General features: G+C 37.5%; 2 protein-coding genes and 1 long non-coding RNA gene across 3 annotated transcripts; 1 reads left to right on the top strand and 2 right to left on the bottom strand.

The window, feature by feature from the left end:
- Window positions 1-51: 51 nt before the first annotated feature.
- On the top strand, window positions 52-6,449 carry LOC124203746. The gene is made up of 3 exons (XR_006878599.1): window positions 52-342; window positions 6,029-6,106; window positions 6,173-6,449. It is a non-coding gene; the product is annotated as an uncharacterized LOC124203746 (long non-coding RNA).
- LOC124203727 lies at window positions 568-3,860 on the bottom strand. The gene is made up of 7 exons (XM_046600531.1): window positions 2,339-3,860; window positions 2,199-2,273; window positions 2,074-2,139; window positions 1,901-1,966; window positions 1,735-1,839; window positions 1,523-1,672; window positions 568-1,459 (listed from the first exon to the last, which is right to left on the bottom strand). Exons 1-7 carry the CDS (start codon window positions 3,729-3,731, stop codon window positions 975-977), a joined length of 2,340 nt encoding a protein of 779 aa, XP_046456487.1. The 5' UTR covers window positions 3,732-3,860; the 3' UTR covers window positions 568-974.
- Window positions 6,450-8,906: 2,457 nt separating the features above from the next.
- Window positions 8,907-11,901, bottom strand: LOC124203730 (major antigen-like). The gene is made up of 11 exons (XM_046600538.1): window positions 11,259-11,901; window positions 11,086-11,190; window positions 10,960-11,022; window positions 10,800-10,874; window positions 10,669-10,731; window positions 10,527-10,592; window positions 10,366-10,470; window positions 10,114-10,179; window positions 9,947-10,051; window positions 9,726-9,875; window positions 8,907-9,667 (listed from the first exon to the last, which is right to left on the bottom strand). Exons 1-11 carry the CDS (start codon window positions 11,857-11,859, stop codon window positions 9,195-9,197), a joined length of 1,872 nt encoding a protein of 623 aa, XP_046456494.1. The 5' UTR covers window positions 11,860-11,901; the 3' UTR covers window positions 8,907-9,194.
- Between the last annotated feature and the right edge of the window lie 6,196 nt (window positions 11,902-18,097).

The following is an 18,097-nucleotide window of genomic DNA, read 5'->3' on the forward strand; positions in this document are numbered from 1 at the left end:
AAGTGGTTTACGCAACTTTAGAATTTTAATTGGCAATTATTATATTATCACCGCCAGGTGCCCAGGTTGCTGTTTACGTCATCAATCGTTTTCGTCTGCAGTGCAAAATAGGGCCCTAAAGTTCGACGTGTTTATTTGAATTAGGCCACCATGTTAAAGTTCAACCATTAAACTGTGTTATTATAATGAGATGAGATTGTAGAGATTGACGTCGACGTAATCAGTGAAAATATATCATCACCATTGAGCCCTCAAAATGTCGTGAATGACCGACCATGGCACTTTGCAAGATGGAGGAGATCCTACACCTGAGCCAAGGCCACCGACAATGAAAGAAAATAGGTAAAAACTTTTCTGTATCGGTCGCGAATTCAATTTGAACTGGAAATTGTCGGCAATCGTTTAATTCACTAACACGAAATGGTTTAATTTTAATTTTAATGTTGGTCTCTCAGAATGACAAATTGTTTTTTTTCCAAGTTTTAGTTTTCATGTTTTTTTTTACACAGAAGACAGTACCAATAGACCTTGTGTTATAAACGTTATTTTTACAAAGATGAGGAGATTGTAATCGTTTCATCGTTTATTTTTTGTGCAATCGGCAAACAAATTGAAAAATTTAATGATTTTTTCGGGGGTGGGATCAAAACAAGTTTGACCTTCCCTTGATTTAGCAGATAGACGCGTGAATTTGTGTGCAGCGATGCGCAGCTATAAAGAGCGTGAAGCTGAAAAAGTTAATTTGAAAATTATAATCCATTGACGATTAATGAATTAGCTAATGAATCCCTCCCCCCATTTCTAGTCTAGTTTCTCCCATTTTGTGAATCTGGATTTAATTGGCAATCAATATTGGCAATCAAAATCGGTTTTATCTACTTGTTGCGTCCAGAGTTTTGCAGATAGAAACTTGAAAATTAGTTATTGAATTTTCGTAAGATCTTTCCTTCCCTCTGGCATTTCCCCTAAAAGATCTAACGGGACGCCTCAATATCCTCCTCCAGCAGAAAACCCGTGAAATGGGTCAAGCGGTCACCGTCGTCATGCAAAGAATACAAATACGAGGATAAACCATAATATTGAATCTGCACCCAAACTTGATCGCCCATTTTTAAGTTTAGCGTCGCCTGGACGGTCAACGGACTAAATTTATTGATGGCGTCCCTTTCCTCGCTAACAAAACTCGACCCAACTATATACCCGTTCAAATAAAGAGAGGAATAGAAATGATAAGGCGATGAATTTGAAATACGCGCATGTCCCGTGAAAGAGAAATAATAAATTCCCGGTCGCGGTGCCGTGAATTTCCCCGTTTTCAAATCCATGGCGTTTCCCTCATTCATCGCCTGCAAATCGAACGGAATTGGAGTGTTTGTTATTTTATATGAAGAATCTCTCGTGACTTGAAAATAGACGGGCGCCGATTTGACGTCGACGTATCCGATCCTCGTTTGGATTTCTGTAAAAAAAAAAAAATAATAATAAGACAATCATTAACATGTCAAATAAAAACACGTCGTACCATTTTCATTAGGATAAAAGTCACAGTAAATTATTTCCATCTTCTTCGATCCTTTGACGGAAAAGAATCCGCTCAGTTTGTGCCCCATTCGCTGCAGGTCCGTGCACGAGGTTGGCATTTTACCAATGTCAACTATTTCACTCGTTCGCTCTATTAAATTCGAATTCTTTTAGTTTTCTCTTAGGAATTCTGATTTTCATTTCTTATTTTACCATTTAATTTGGCCGCATAATCCTTAACGGTGAACACGGCGTTGCTCAAATCCATTCTGAGTGAGGCCAAAGTTGTTTTTGTTTTTTCAAAATCATTAAAGGTTGCTGAAATATTTCAATCGTTTAAAATTTAACCAATTTTACATACTTTAAAAAGTCATTGTACCTGAAAATTCTCTTTTCAGTTTTGCTTCACTGACTTTTAGTTCTTGACGTAATTGGTTTGAATTCACTACACAATCAAAGAAAACAAAATTTAATTATTTTTCAGTCGCTAAATTCATTAAAAATATGATTGCATTCAGAAATTTGTTAATTTCAGATAACAATAAAATATACCATTTAATTTTGAGTCGAGTTGTTTGGTTAAATCAGCCTTCGTTTTCACCCACTCCTGCTTATTCCCTGTAAATCACAACATTTCAATTCAGCTTTCTTATCAATTCTTAACTAGTTCAAAATACCTTCACATTTTTTAGTCAATTCGTTCTTTGTTTTAAACAAGTCGTTTATGGTGTTGTCTAAGCGATTAGAAATAGCTGCAATCCAATTCCATTTGTTAATAAAGTACGTAATCAAATATTTCGTCTTTCTCTTTTCAAACCTTTCAGTTGGTCCTTTAAATTTTTCTGTTCGGCAGTGTCAGTGACAGGGAATTCTGCTGCCTGTTCCATAATTTTGATTGGTGCCGACAGTTCAGCGGTCGTGTAACTGATAAGAACGTTGCGATCCTGAAGCGATTGTTGATCACGAAATTTGTCCAAATTGATTCTGCTCAGTTGCATCGGTTTGGGCACGAATTTGTCTCCATTCCATTGGACGTGACTTCTACTTTCTTGTAGTAATTTTTCAGCGTCTTCCTTCACTTCAATTTTTAACTGGCCGTAACTATCGGAATCGGTTGCCATTTTCTTTGAAATGACTGAACTGATTCTGCCCACGTCAGCCCAACTATTTGGGTCAGAATTGTCGGCTTCTTGAAACATGTCAGTCAGTTTCCTTTTAGTTTCCGTGTCCATTTTGTTGATGATTCCATTTAAAGTTTTCGTCGTTTTATCCGGCCGATAATTGTCGTCATTCCAGAAAACAGAGTCCCACTTTTTGTCGCCTTGGTCTTTGATGGTCGTCGTGGATGTGACCAGCAAACCTTTTAAAGTAATTAAAATTTGAGATTCCGTTTCGGGAGACGCAATCTCCGAGTCGTCTAATGTGTCCATTCGAATTTTGTTAGCCATTTCCGTCAACATTTTTTTCTCATCGCTGGCCGTCAGAAAAACTTCTTTTTTGTCTTCAAATTTCTGTAAAAGAGTCGAGACCAATTGACCGGAAGTGACGCTGTCGATGGTGAAGGTCGCCTTTTTGGGTGGATTTGACGCCTGCGATGACAAGCTGTACAGGAGTTTGAAATGGTCAAATTGTTTGGGATTTGATCGCATTTCGTTGGCCAGATCGTCGCAGATTTTCTGATCGTAACACGACAGCGAAAGTTTCAGGGTTTTGCTCTTGTCATAGTTCGTCCAAACTGGCGATAGCGTATAATCGGATGTGGGTGTGTTACTGGTGAGAATGACCTTCTCCAAGGGAATGACTCTCACTTTATCATATTTGATTTCTTGACTAAGGAATTCGCTCAAATATTTCATAACTTCATTTTGAACTTTGTCGTTCCACATTTCAACGCTAAATCTCACCTCTGCTTGCTTCATCGCTTTGTTGAAAGAACTAACGGCACTTTTGTGGTCCAGCAGCGCGAGAGGAGAGTAGTAAAACTTTTTCTGGCTGATATCAGTTGTCGTTGCCTTTCCATTGTTGGCGTGTTCGTAAATCTCAACGAGAAAGTTGCCGTACACCATGGACATTGACGGATCGGGTAAGATTTGGAGTTTCTCCCATGAAGAAGATGCACCGCTTCTTCCGTCCCTTTGGCAGTTACAGCAAGCGACCGAAACAAATAAAATGGTTAAAATGTACCTTATCGATTTCGTAGCCATTTCCATCCAAGAATGAAAAGAAACTTATTTGTAAATGAGGCCCGGGACCAGTATTCGTTTCCTTGACACTTTGGAACGAACTTTTCAAACTGAACGGGAACTCACGAATTTCTGTGTATTTATACAGACATTCGAATTTTCCAGCGTTTCGACATTGCGTATGCAAGTGCGGTGGGTTCACGATTAAATTACTTCTTTATTTATTATTCGGTTGCGGGATCCGGCATCAAGTGGAAGACTAAACAGAAGTGTAATTTAATATTCCTGGTGAAGTATAGTACGAGTAACGTATATTTCGTGTGTAGCAACACATTTTTCGTCTACTGTTGATTAGTTTGTTGCCCAAATCCACCAAATCCAAACGTCTCATTCCAAATCGTATGGTTAAATTTGATAACCGTAGCTCGTTTGTTTTTAAAAAATAGCCGAGTACTGAATTCCCAGAAATAAATATTGCTCAAAATGAACTGCTTCAAAGTTCAATCTAGGGTTTGGGGATCTCAGTTTTTCTTTAATTTTTCTAACTTTTTTTCTCAATTTTTCTCTATTTTTTATGTGAAGAATTTCGAAAAATTCACAAAAAAATGGAAAAACATACAGACAAATAAAAAATAAGAAATTTTCGAAATCAATTCACATAATAAATTAATAACACGACCCCGTAGACGATAAAAATATGTAGGCCCCGAAACACTTGAGCCGATATTCGCTAGAATTTCATGATTTTATCGACACGAATGTCGCCGTATAAGTTTTTGAAACTGAATACTTACTCATCTTATATAGAAAATCCGAAGGCAGACTTGTTTTTTCCAATGGTCAATGTGCAAGTCCAACTTCGAGTAGACGATAAAACAGAAATGTGATTTGATATTCCCGCCGAGATTCTGTAAACAGAACATTCCAAACATACAAACACGATCTATGTATTTTTTTAAACCCGATACGACATACAAGAAAAAAAAATACGTGGAAATATAGAGAATTAGAGAAACCATACCGTTTATGCAAGCAGGCCTATGTTGAAAACAACTGGATTCTTAGTTCTTTGGCCATTCCATTTTCTTTGGCCTAAATGGTTAACTCACTGGCCTAAACAAGATCGTATTTCCTTTCCTTGGCCTAGTTGGTTATTTTTACTGACCGGACTAAATAACTTAAATCACTTAATCACCGGACTAGACAACTTATAGACACGTTGACATTTGCTTTACATTTACATTATCATTTACATTTGCTTATATTTCGTGTGCAACCAAAAATTTGTTGTCTACTGTTGATTATTTTGTTGCCCAATTCAACCAAATCCAAACGTCTCATTCCAAATCGTATGGTTAAATTTGATAACCGTAGCTCGTTTGTTTTAAAAAGATAGCCGAGTACTGAATTCCCAGAAATGAATATTGCTCAAAATGAACTGCTTCAAAGTTCAATCTAGGGTTTGGGGATCTCAGTTTTTTCTTTAATTTTTCTAACTTTTTTTCTCAATTTTTCATTTGAAGGATTACGAAAAATTGTAAAGAAACTAAAAAAAAACAACAACATACGAACAAAATAAGAAAAAAGAAATTTTGAAATCAATTCACATAATAAATTAATAATGAAACGGGTATACCTTATACCCCATAGACGATAAAAAATATGTGGGCGCAGAAACACTTGAGACGATATTCGCTAGAATTTCATGATTTTATCGACACGGATGTCGCCGTATAATAAGTTTGAAACTGAATACTTATATTCATCATCTTATATTGAAATCCGAAGGCAGACTTGGTTTTTCCAAGGGTCAATGTGCGCACACGAGCCCAACGTCGAGTAGACGATACAACAGAAATGTGACTTGATATTCCCGCCGAGATTGTGTAAACAGAACATTCCGAACATACAAACACGTTCTATATATTTTCTTTTTTAAAAACCCGATACACGTACAAACAAGAAAAACAAATTGCGTGGAAGATTAGAGAAACTATAGAATATGCCACCCATTTCAAACTAAAATTAGTTTGGTATGGAAGAAAGTTTTTTTAACCTACCGAACTGCTATGATGCATTTTTTTATATAGCAGATTATTGTGCTCTACATTCTATGCGATTTCAACACCGACGTTTTTGTTGCTGTCATATATGTTATGACGGGACGTGTCTGTCATGGCAGTTTTGTTTAAATATTTAAGTTGTTTTTCATAATTTACCGATAAGTTCTTGGGTAAATTTAATGAATTTTCTTTAAAAATGATCGGCGTTATATTTTACTTTACTAACGTGTTCAAATTTGTCCTATTTTCATCATATCTTAGAGGCTACCCGAAAGGACCCATGGTCACATACCGATATACCAACAGCCGGCTTTTTCTGCTTAAATTTTCATGATGCAGGTAACAGTTGCGTGATTAAGTATTATCGAAATGGTTCTCAATTATCGCGTGACATGTTATCTTTAGGTTCAACACAATCATCTGCCTACTATTGAAGTTGATAGATCATATCGCTAACCCTGGCATAGACAACCTTGAGCCAGTCCAGCCTTTAAATTCTTCCATCAAAGTTCAGAAAATGTAAAATGCGTAATTTTTTATTTGTTTAATGTATCAATTCTTTTATAGGGAAAGTTAAGCAAGTTGCTCATCATCATCATGTTCATCATCGTTTTCATCTTCATCATCTCTCGACTGATCTCATCTTCTGGACAACCTAGAAAACCTCATGTATGTCACCGTATATGTAAGTTTGATTGTCATGTTATTTAATTACAATTGGTTTTGATAACTCTTTGTTCTTGATTTATCCATTTAGGTTATGACTGAGAAGATGCAACCAAAACTGCCATCAGCCTATTATAAGAAGTTCGTCGGCATCTCTACATAAACGTGGATCATCAATTGGCGATGACGAACAACCTGCATACAACATGTTCAGCTGCGGATCATCCTTTGTTGTTGGTAATATGTTTTCGTTAGTTAACCCGTTGGCTCCCACGCCTTTGTTCCCCCATGTTTTAGCTCTGTAGCACGGGCCCGCGCTGTTCGGTCTCGTGGTTTATTTGCCGCGGGGTCGGACAGTTGCACCAGCCCCAGATTCGCCGAAAGGCCCTGTTAGGCAATGCACCATAGGGACTTCCCCCTTGTCGATACGGTGATGGATTCTAGAGGTTGTGCATTCCATCTTCTCCTGTCACCGTGTCAGCCCGGACTTGTCAGCTAATGGCAAGTCCCACATTGGTCATATCAAAATGGCAATCAAAATTGGTGTTCTTCTTGTTGATCGAAATAGACAAAAAGAGTCTCAGACCAAGTACTGTCAGTCAGTGAGGAGGTACAACAACAACAACTCTGCCGGTGATTGGCAAAAACGCGACCTCTCTTCTCTCTCTCTTTCTCAATATTTTCCCATCTTCTTCCCCGTAACTTGTGAACACACGGCGGATCAAAACGGCCTTGATTGCTGGCCCAACTCTCTCTCTCGGATCGATCGCACCATCTATGGGCAAGCGAAAAAACGTTTGGGAAATTTCGACTACCCGCGTTTTCAGTTTGTCTCTATCCGTTCAAATCGTTGAAAATGGCCTCAATTAAATGGCCCTGCATGCCACTCTCTCTCTCTCTGTGTCCGTCCAATTGCTCCTTTTATTTCGGCACACAGAGATCAAAGTGACGGACAAACGTCGTCTTCTTGTCCACCACTCGTCCCCTTAAAGAATTGGAAACGAACGAGTTTATCTTCCCTTCCCCAAATTTTCGTGTCGACGTTCATTTTGCGAATTTTTGGTTCGTGTCGCCCTGAAACTCAAAGGGACGCCAAAATTTCCTCCTCCAACATGACCCGTGGTTTACAACTGTCTCTTATTTAGTTATTTTCAACTTTTCTTTGCTTGGTATTTGTTTCTGTAAATATTTCTCGTAACTCATCTTTGAAATTTTGTATTTAGATAACCAGCATCCCGTTTAATTGGAGAAACTTCCAGTGTCGGCCGAGTTAAGGATCTCTTCGATTCCCTTTTCTTTAAATGTCCTCGTGTACGCCCATGCGAGTTTTGGTGTATTCACGAGGACTCCCTTTTATACCTATCCCGCCTGGTGGAGTCAACTTTTCAGCGGATGGATGGAGTACCTGTGGATGGATAGTTGGATACCTGGCAGTATTTCCCTGGTTAAAAGGTAGGACAAACTCATCTCTATTCTTCCTTTTTGACAATTTTTGACAAGATGGCGTTGATTTTAAATCGTCATGTAATACGGAGTACGATTACTCCTGGGCTAGGCAGTTGGCTGAAACTTTTTTTCTTTGCCATTTTTGTTTTTCTCAGTCAGGGTTCATTTAATAGCTCACGTGAAGCACAACTGCAGATCAGGCCTTGTTTTTGTACCTCACAACTTATTTGTCTGTGGGCAGAAAAATTTGAACTTGAAACACTTGAATCAAAGTGCAACTTGAACTATTTTTTTTTCACCAAGAAGGTCTCCTTTTGCTTTTTTTGGTTAATGCTCAACTATTAAATTTCTTGTTAAAGTTTATTTGACATTTTGTTTTGGCCGATAAATGGTTTGTGCAACTGAATATCACAAACAATATTGGACACTTAATCATTTTAATTGGCTATTTTATAATATTATCACCGCCATCAGGTTATTTTTTACTTAATCTAATTGGTTTCCTCTGGCGAAGGCGAAGACATTTTCTCCCATATCTGAAGCGCCTATTATAAATTTGGCAATTAAAATCTGTTTTCTCCCTGTTGCGTCTACATTTTTTCAAATAGAAATTTCAAATTTGATTAGTGTATTCAGTAAGTTATTTTGCATCCACAGTAAAATTTTCGTCAAGAAATTCACATCCCTTAACGAATTGGAGTCTATTCAACTATCTTCCCCTTTCTTCTTTTTTTCCGCCGTGACTGTGAAGAGGAAATAATTTGAACTAGTTGAAATCAAATTAAAATAGTGGAATACCTTCACTAAAGATAAACGAGATGTGTAGACGCCTCGTTTTCGTGTTGATTTCAAACGAAATTTAAAATAACAAAATAAAATTAATTTTTATATCTGGCAATCAAAATGAGTTTTTCACGTCTCCTGCCCTTATTTTTAGAGATAGACACGCGAACTTTTCGGGACGTGTGCACAACTGAAATGCGAATTCATCAGTAAAATAATTATTTGAAAATTGTAAATGAATTAAACTCGAATGAATTTTCTCCCATTTCAAGGCCTTCCGTTTTTTGTCAATCTGGCAATTAAAATTGGTTTTTTGTTCATAACGTCTAGAGTTTTGCATATAGAATTTTGAAACTTGGTTAGTGTATTCACTAAGTGAAATTGCATCTACAATTCAATTTTGGTAAAGAAATGGCAAATCCCTTTATGAATTGAAAACGAATTAGTTTATTTCCCTTCCCCCTTAAAATTCCCCTCCCCAAATTTTCGTCTCGACGTTCATTTTGCGATTTCGGATGTTGAACCCAAAACCTCAAAGGGACGCCACAATTTCCTCCTCCAACATGAAACCCGTGTAATGGGTGTGGTGGTATTCGTTGTCAAGCAAATACGCGGATGAACCAGAATAATTAATCTGCACCCAGAGTTGATCGCCTTTTTTCAAGTTCAGTGTCGACTGAAGGGTCAACGGACTCCATTGATCAACGGAGCCCTTCTTCTCTTGAACAAAACTCATCCCGATTAGATTCCCGTTCAAATAAAGAGAAGAATACAAATAAATAGAAGATGATTCAAGACGCGCCACTCCCGCGAAAGAGAAAAAATAAATTCCCGGTCTCGGGGCCGTGAATTTCCCCGATGTCAAATTCATGGCATTTCCCTCGTTCACCCGCGTCAACTCGAACGGAATCGGAGTTTCTGTTTTGTTAAATTCAGAATTTCTCTGGACGTAGAAATGGACGGGCGCCGATTTGACGTCGGCGAATCCGATCCATTTCTGCTTGTCTGTACAAACAAAAAGATTTGGATGAACAATAACAAATAAAATTAAGGCTCGTTATACCATTTTGATTAGGATAAAAGTCACAGTAAATCATTTCCATCTTCTTCGATCCTTTTACCAAAAAGAATCCGCTCAGTTTGTGCCCCATTCGCTCCAGATCCCAACAGGAGGTTGGCATTTTACCAATGTCGACTATTTCACTCGTTCGGGCTTTCAAAAAGCAAACTTTTCTTAGGAAACTTCTCTCTTAGGAATACAAATGTTTAATTATTTAATTTTACCATTTAATTTGGTCGTCAAATCCGCAACGGCCGACTTGGTGCTGCTCAATTCCATTCTCGTTGAGGCCAAATTTGTTGTTGCAGTTTCCAAATCATTTGAAGTTGCTGAACCAATTCGTTCGATCGTATTGAAACAAGTTTATAAATTTAAAGAAAATGAATAATACCTTTAAGTAATTTTCTCAGATTGTCTTCGGCAGTTTTTAGTTCGTAACCAAATCGTTGCGAATTCGCTGCACAAACAGAAAACTAAATTAATTTCGTTTGTTTTTCAGTCGTTGCGAGAATTGAGAAAGGTATTTAAATTGGGACCATAATTTAATTGTTCAATATAATAATGAAATAACGATTAGTTAGAAACTCTATAGATTTAATCTCTCTTCTCTCTCTCTTATGAAAACAATTTTTATTTATTTTACCTTTTAATTCGGTCGCCAAATGCGAAACGGCGGACTTGGTGCTGTTCAATTCCGTTCTCGCTGAGGCCAAATTTGTTTTTGCAGTTTTCAAATCATTTGAGGTTGCTGAACCATTTCATTCATGTAAACAATTTCACATATTTTTAAAAGTTAATTTGTACCTCTCAGATCTCTTTTCAGTTTTTCTTCGGTGACTTTTAGATCTTGACGTAATTGGTTTGAATTCACTACACAATCAAAGAAAACAAAATTTAATTGATACAATTTTTCTCAATTTCGTTCAATATTCGTATTAACATTTACTTTTGAGCTCAGTTGAAATATTCCCGGCCGTTATTTTTGTCTCTGCCAATTCTTTTTCGGTCGCTAAATTTATTGAAAAGGTTTTAGCTTTCAGATTTTATCTGATTTTTAATTTTAAAAAAGGTAAATACTCTTTAATTTTGAAGATAAACCATCGAGGTTTTTGGTTAAATCAGCCCTCGTTTTCACCAACTCCTTTTTAGTCTCTGTATTAATAAAAACACAATCAAATGGAATATTTTAAGGCATTAAGAGATTGTAGATTGCAAGAATAAAAATTATTTTGAATACCATTTAATTGGGAAGACAAATTATTGACGTTGGCCTTCGTTTTCTCTAACTCCTTTTTAGTCCCTGCACACAGCATTTTAAATGCAGTTTTCGCCAAATCATAGTACGGTAAATAATTCAAAATACCTTCTAATTTATTATTTGTAATAGTTAAATCGTTCTTTGCATTCCTCAGTTCGGTATTTGTCTTCACCAAGTTGTTCACAGTTGTATTTAAGAGTTCAGTAGTGGCTGAAATTCAATTACAATAATAAATTAATAATTTAATGTATTTATTTTGCAAAATTTACTTCAAAAACCTTTAAGTTCCTCCTTTAAATTGTTCCATTCGTCGGTGACAGTCAATTCTGCGTGTTCTACAAATTTGATTGGCGCCGATAGTTCAGCGGTCGTGTAACGGACACGAACGTTGCGATCTTGAAACGATTGAGAATCACGAAATTTGCCCAAATTGATTCTGCTCAGTTGCATCGGTTTGGGCACAAATTTTTCTCCGTCCCATTGGACGTGATTTCTACTTTCTTGTAATAATTTTTCAACGTCTTCTTTTGAATTTTCGACTCGCCGTGAACTATCGGAATCGTTTGACAATTTCCCTGAAATTGTTGAACTGATTCTGTCCGCGTTAGCCCAACTGTTTGAGTCGTAATTGTGTTGGATTCTTTCTTTGTTGTCCATTTTTCTGTCATATTCATCTGAATTTTTCTTTGCATTTTCCTTCCTCTCGTTTTGCTGATCGGTATTGTGCGTGTGACTATTATTGGTCGCAATTTTCACGTCGTCATCAGAGCCGACGCCATCGACGGTGATATCAGTGTCATCTCTGCTGGTTGTCGATTTGTCATCGCGAGTTTGATTGCGACTAAATTGTTCTTGATGAGTTGCTTGTGATCTTCGCATTTCCTTTTCATTTGCATCTTTCGATTGATTTTCGCGACGAATTTGTTCCTCTCGTCTTTTCTCCTCGTCTTTATTACTCGAAGTTAATTTTTCTATTATTTCCGCTTGTTTCTCCGATTTTTGAAACAAGTCCGCCAATTTCTTTTGAGTTTCCTTGTCCACTTTGTTTATGATTTCATTTAACGTTTTCGTCGTCTTGTCCGGCCGGTAATTGTCCTCAATCCAGAAAACAGAGTCCCACATTTTGTCACTTTGCTCTTTGATGGTCGTCCTGGATGTGACCAGCAAATCTTTTAAAATATTTAAAATTTGAGATTCCGTGTCGGGAGACCCGACCTCGGAGTCGTCAAATGTGTCCATTCGGATGTTGGTGGCCGTTTCCGCCAACATTTTCTTCTCGTCATTTGCCGTCAGAAAAATTTCTTTTTTGTCTTCAAATTTCTGTAAAAGAGTCGTGAACATTTGACCGGAAGTGACGCTGTCGATGCTGATGGTCGTCTGTTTGGTTTGCGACGTCTGCGATGACAAACTGTACAGGAGTTTGAAATGGTCAAATTGTTCGGGATCGGATCGCATTTCACTGGCGAGTTCGTCGCAGATTTTCTGGTCATAACACGACAGAGAAAGTCGCAGAGTTTTGCTCTTGTCATAGTTTGTCCAAACTGGCGATAGCGTATAATCTGTTGCGGGTGTGTTACTGGTGAGAATGACCTTCTCCAAGGGAAGGACTCTCACTTGATTAGATTTGATATGATGACCGACGACTTCATTCAAATGTTTTACGACTTCATTCTGGACTTTGTCGTTCCACATTTCAATGCGGAATCTCATCTCTTGTTGTTTCGTCACTCTGTTCAATCTACTAACGGCACCTTTGTGGTCCAGCAGCGCCAGAGGAGAGTAGAAATATTTTTTTTCGCTGGCTGTCGTCGTTGCCTTGTGATTATTGGCGTGTTCGTAAATTTCAACGAGAAAGTTGCCGTACTCCATGGAACTTAACGTGTCAGGTGAGATTTGCAGTTTCGCCCAAGAAGAAGAACCGCCGGGGTTGTCCAATCGGCAGTTGCAGCAAACGGCAGTAAAAAATATGACGAGGATGCACTTCATCGGTGTAGTTGCCATTTCCGTTCGTTTTATCGACACTTTGACGTTTAAACTGAACGGGAACTCAAGAATTACTGGGCATTCATGCAGAAAAGTTTAACAAACTCACTCGACTGGGTTTGTGTTCGGCAGCAGTGCTTGTACAAGGTTCGCGATACAAACTTATTTATTTATTTTTCGTGTGCGCGATTAAAGTCCAGCATCGAGTGGAAGACTACAGAAATGAAATTTAATTCCTGGCGAAATTCACATTTTTATTTTTGTTTTTTTTTTAAACTAAAACGAAACATATTTTTGTGTCTCATTCGAACTGGGTTTTTCCAGGGTTTTTCCGTTTCGGCCAATTTTAGCCACCGCCTCGAGAGTCGAAAGATAGAAAAATAGTGTCTTTTGATAGTTCCTCCAAGGTTTTATAATCCTGCGTATAAAACAAGTTCACGATTCTTTAAAACGCAATATATAACCAATCAATTAAACAAGCTAGCAGATTAGATAAATTTCGAATGCTACACATTTAAATGTAAAATCAGTTTTTTTTTAAGTTGCCACACCAACTGATTTCTACCCGCGACCTAAAGGCGCACCCAAAGCAAGTTATAGATAATGATCTGCTACATAAAATTATTTGTTGCTTGTGAACCTATCCCGCATACCTAAATTGCTGGATCAACTATTTTTCATATCAATTTTTTTATCAGATATTCTAAAGACATTTCAACATTTGTTTTGTTTGGCATCTCATTTCTAAATTAACAAATGAATCTGCCAGGTTAACTTTAAAATCTCCCCTTCGTTTGCATCACTTTTCGTCGTTCATTCGGCGAATTCAAATAGAAAGCGATGCCAACTAGGAGGTAGAGACGACGAAGAGCCCCGAAAAATCGAATTTATTTCGGCCTAGATGAGTGGCGAATCGCGTGTTTAATTGGGAATTGGGAGCATTTTTTTAAATTTTATTTTTAAATGGGACTCGACGACCAAACAAAAACTCTCATAAATATTTGGCGAATATCTAAAACATTTAAAAAACCTAAGTTTGGTATACCTTTTTTTCCCCTGGGGGGAAAAAACGACACGCCATATGTTTCCTTTGTCTGGCTATATTTTCGGGCCGAATTGGCGGCTATTTGATCTAATCTGACATTTGCAATATAACAGCAAATTGAATCGCCCCGTGACCCCGTCTATAGCTGGGCAATTTCCCGTTCTGCCACTATATACACTGTTTATTGTTACTGCAATTGTTATGTCCTGGTCACTTCATTTTCATTGTCGTGGGTGGCAAAACCGCCGCTGTTACTTGTCACTTTTCTTTCTAATTTGGCTAAACGAAAGTTCCTTATTAGCAAATTTCTTATAGTTGTCAATAACAGTAGAGAGCCAAGACAGGAGGAGGTCCTGTTAATGTTGTTCGTCGGCCGATATCGATTGGGTCGCCGTTCTCGTGAGAAAAGATCGTTATTACACACAACAGCCCCGTCGAATCCATTCTAGGCAAAGCCAAAGCATTTTACCTTATTGGTTTTTGACAAAAGCCCATGAAAATGTTTGGCTTAGTTGATTCCAAAGGCTTACATGTTGTGTTTGTCGTTGTATAATGAAAAACTGGACGGCGTGTGTATAAAATACAGCGCCACAAAAATATTTATCGGCTACTGGCGGTGTGCGCAATCAAAAACCTTTGAATTGTATTGGCAAATATTCTTGAGATGTGTCAACTCCGTCACTGAAACAAGTGTCTAGAAATGGAAGTTAAATTTTAGTTATTTTGTGAATCCATTTTAAAATCGCAATCAGCATACCGTCGTTAAATTGAGACTTACATTCAAGTCGTAAATGATTAAATTTTTCTGGGTTATCACGTATTTGATTCCTCATTCGATTGCAATCTTCCGGTGTCGGGCAGATCAAGCTAAACCTAAGTGCATTGTCATGCGGAATCCAATCATTAGTCAGTGAGAAATCAGCAGATTATATTTTGCTGGTCAGCCTGACACTGTCGTAAGGAAGGACTTTCACTTGACTGGACTCGATCTGTTGACTGAGGGATTGTTTAAGGTGTTTGGCCACTTTATTTCTGACTTCTTGATTCGAAGGTAAAAAAATTGACGTAGAGTTGAGGGACCGTTTCGTTGTGAATAGGAACGACATTCTTGTGCTGTAGGATAGTGATTGGCGAGTAGTAAAAGATTTTCTTATTGTTTTTAGTTATTTGACTGTCGTAAATGTTGATACAGAAGGACTCGTGCTGCACGGAGGAAATTTTAATCGGCACCGGATTTTTCCGTTGGGACGGTGCGAAGAAGCCGATCAATTGAGGTTGAGATGGAAATAGTTACAGGAACTGGCGATTCCAATTCTGAAGAAGCAATGCCGATCAGAAAAAGAGCCATCACAACTACCAGTTGCCATGACAACGAAATGCTCATCTGTAATTGCCATTGAAATTTTCCAATCATGTCAGTTTTGATGGCAAGGATGATTATGTTAATGCTAGTTATGTAGTACATTTACAATTATTTTTTAAAATACGTATTTACTACCTTTGAAATAGAACGTCGATCTTTTGGCGTGTTTCGATGAACAGCAGCTGAAGATGTGACGGTAGAAACTGAAGGTGAAATTCCATGAAAGTTTTGTGATGCGATGGGCTCAACCGCCAAGCAGCTCATTTTTTTTTGTCTCGTTCGTGCAGAGCAAATTAATATTCACGGTCACTCACCAGCGCCTGCAAGCGCCTAAGGAAATTGAAACCTCCCAACCAAAGCCAAAACCACGACTTATTCCTGCCCCTTGATCCACCCACCACCCATCTCCAGAAGACGGTCTGTACCAGAAATTAAATGCGTACATTATCCTTGCAAAAAACGTGAAACAAAATTACCGCAACAAAATACTCGTAGCTTTTAAAAAATTGAAGAAAGGAAAGAAATAAAAAGACTGGGGTTTTTGCTATTTTCCAGTTTATTTACGTTTTAAAATTGGCATCGCCGCATCGCGGTTCTAAATGTTCGTCTACAAATCAAAATCAAAAATGGTGTGTCGTTAACTCGTCAAGTCGTTAAGTTAAGAAATAGTTAGGCCACACACTGTGGGTCTGCCAACTCTGTTCACAGTTTTGTAAATTAAAGTTGAACCCATTTAATTGTTTGTTTACAATTAGAAGAGATTCTGGAGATTGACGTCGACGTAATAAGAGGAAGTTATTTTGGCCACCTGAGCCAACATCACCCGACATCAAAGTAAAAGACAGCAGGTAAGAACTTTTTGTACCTGTCGCAAATTTTAATTTCAATTGACAGTTGCCGACTGATTACGTGCCCCAAATTCGCATTAGCAATCGTTTCATTAAATTGAATGTAGGTCTGATGACATTTTCTTTTCAGCGGCCGTTGCTTTTTCGTCATTTTCACACCGTGCGAATAGATAGCGCGTCTGTCCATTTCTTGCCGCGGGTGAAATTCACATTTTGCCAATTTAAACGGGAAAAATAAAGAATATTAACGAAATGCGTAGACAATCAAACCGTTTTATTCTCGTGTTGATTTTATTAAATTTCGAGCTGCGATAGGAAAACAAATTGACAAATTTTAATTTTTTGGAGGAAAATCTGGTAATCAAAATGAGTTTTTCCGCCGTTCAAGTTCAAGTCCCCCGCCGTCATTTTAAAGATAGGCAAATTTGTATTCAGCCATGAAGAAACTGTAGTGCGCGTTTAAGAAAAGATTTTCGAAAAATTCCAATCCGTAAATGGATTAAGAGGCGAATGAATTTTATCCCATTTCTAAATGTAATATGTAAATCTAAATCAAAATTGGTTTTTTACTCGTCACGTCTACATTTTTGCATATAGAAACTTATTTTATTTGAGAATCAATTTTATTTAAGAAATGAAAAAGCATGTTTTTTTGGGGGGTTTTGCTGATTTTCGTCTGCACAAATTAAAACTGAAATTCGTTTTAAATCTCGTCAAGTTAAGAAATTGTTTGCCCACAAGTCTGCCAAAAACTCAGTTCACAGTGTTGTGTCAAAGTTGAAACCATTTATTTGATTGATTCTAGTGAGATTGTGGAGATTGAAGTTGACGTATTAATCAGCAGAGGATACAAATCACAGTTGATCCCACAAGAGACCGTGAATAAACGACCCTGGCACTGGACAAGATGCAGAAAATTCCAATCACTTGAGCCCACACCAGAGAAAGTCATAAAAATGGAGGCAGCAGGTAAGAACTTTTTGTACCTGTCGCGTAATTTCAATTGTGATTTTTTGGCTGATGACGTGCCCGATTGGAATGATTGATTCGCACGAAATGATTGAAATGAAATGGTTTTTCATTTCTTTTTTTTAATGGCCGTTTTTCACAGCGAACGAATAACCAGTTTCGTTCTCGTTTTTGATTTGATTTAATTTGAGCTGCGATAAGTAAATAACCTTTTTAAAATCTGGCAATCAAAATTGATTTTTAACTTGTCCCGTCCACATTTTCACAGTTAGAAACTTGAAAATTTGTTTTTGCATTCAAAATGTTTATTTCTATCCACAGTCAAATTTTCGTCACGAAATTCTCACCGCTTAACGAATTGGAGTCGATCGAATTTCCTCCCCTATTCTTTTCCTATCCTGCGTCCATGAGAAGGAAATAATTAAATTGGAGGATTGTGAAAAGCTTCCTTTAAGATTAACGAAATGCGTAGGCGTGTTGTTTTCGTGTTTATTTAAGCTGAATTTAAAAATGAAAAATAATTTTTTTATCTGGCAATCAAAATGAGTTTTCAAGTCCCCTGCCCTTGATTTTAGAGATGGACATGTGATTTTTGTGGACGAGTGCACAATTCATATGCAAATTCATCAGTAAAAAAATAATCTGGAAATTCTAATCCGTAAATGAATTAGAGGCGAATGAATTTTCTCCCATTTCTAGTCCACCCTGCATTTTGTAAATTTGTAAATCAAAATTTGTTTTTTTATGGTCGCGTCTAGACTTTTGCAGGTAGAATTTTGAAACTTGGTTAGTGTATTTACATCCATTGACAAATTATAGTACAGAAATTTCTAGTCCTTAATGAATTGGAATCCAATGTATCTCTTCTGTTCCACCTAAAAATTCCCTCCCCCAAATGTTTCATGTCGC

The sequence above is a fragment of the Daphnia pulex genome, chromosome 10 (genome assembly GCF_021134715.1).
Source record: "Daphnia pulex isolate KAP4 chromosome 10, ASM2113471v1".
NCBI lineage: Eukaryota > Metazoa > Arthropoda > Branchiopoda > Diplostraca > Daphniidae > Daphnia > Daphnia pulex.

Coding starts and splice junctions, on each gene's coding strand:
- LOC124203727 (XM_046600531.1), bottom strand. CDS start 3,731: ATGGAAATGGCTACGAAATCGATAAGGTACATTTTAACCATTTTATTT. Junction 1,840..1,900: donor ACTGAAAAGAGAATTTTCAG/GTACAATGACTT, acceptor GAAATATTTCAG/CAACCTTTAATGATTTTGAA. Junction 1,460..1,522: donor CTTTTATCCTAATGAAAATG/GTACGACGTGTT, acceptor TTTTTTTTACAG/AAATCCAAACGAGGATCGGA.
- LOC124203730 (XM_046600538.1), bottom strand. CDS start 11,859: ATGCGAAGATCACAAGCAACTCATCAAGAACAATTTAGTCGCAATCAA. Junction 11,191..11,258: donor TTTAAAGGAGGAACTTAAAG/GTTTTTGAAGTA, acceptor ATTGAATTTCAG/CCACTACTGAACTCTTAAAT. Junction 10,180..10,365: donor TTTGGCGACCGAATTAAAAG/GTAAAATAAATA, acceptor CTGTTTGTGCAG/CGAATTCGCAACGATTTGGT.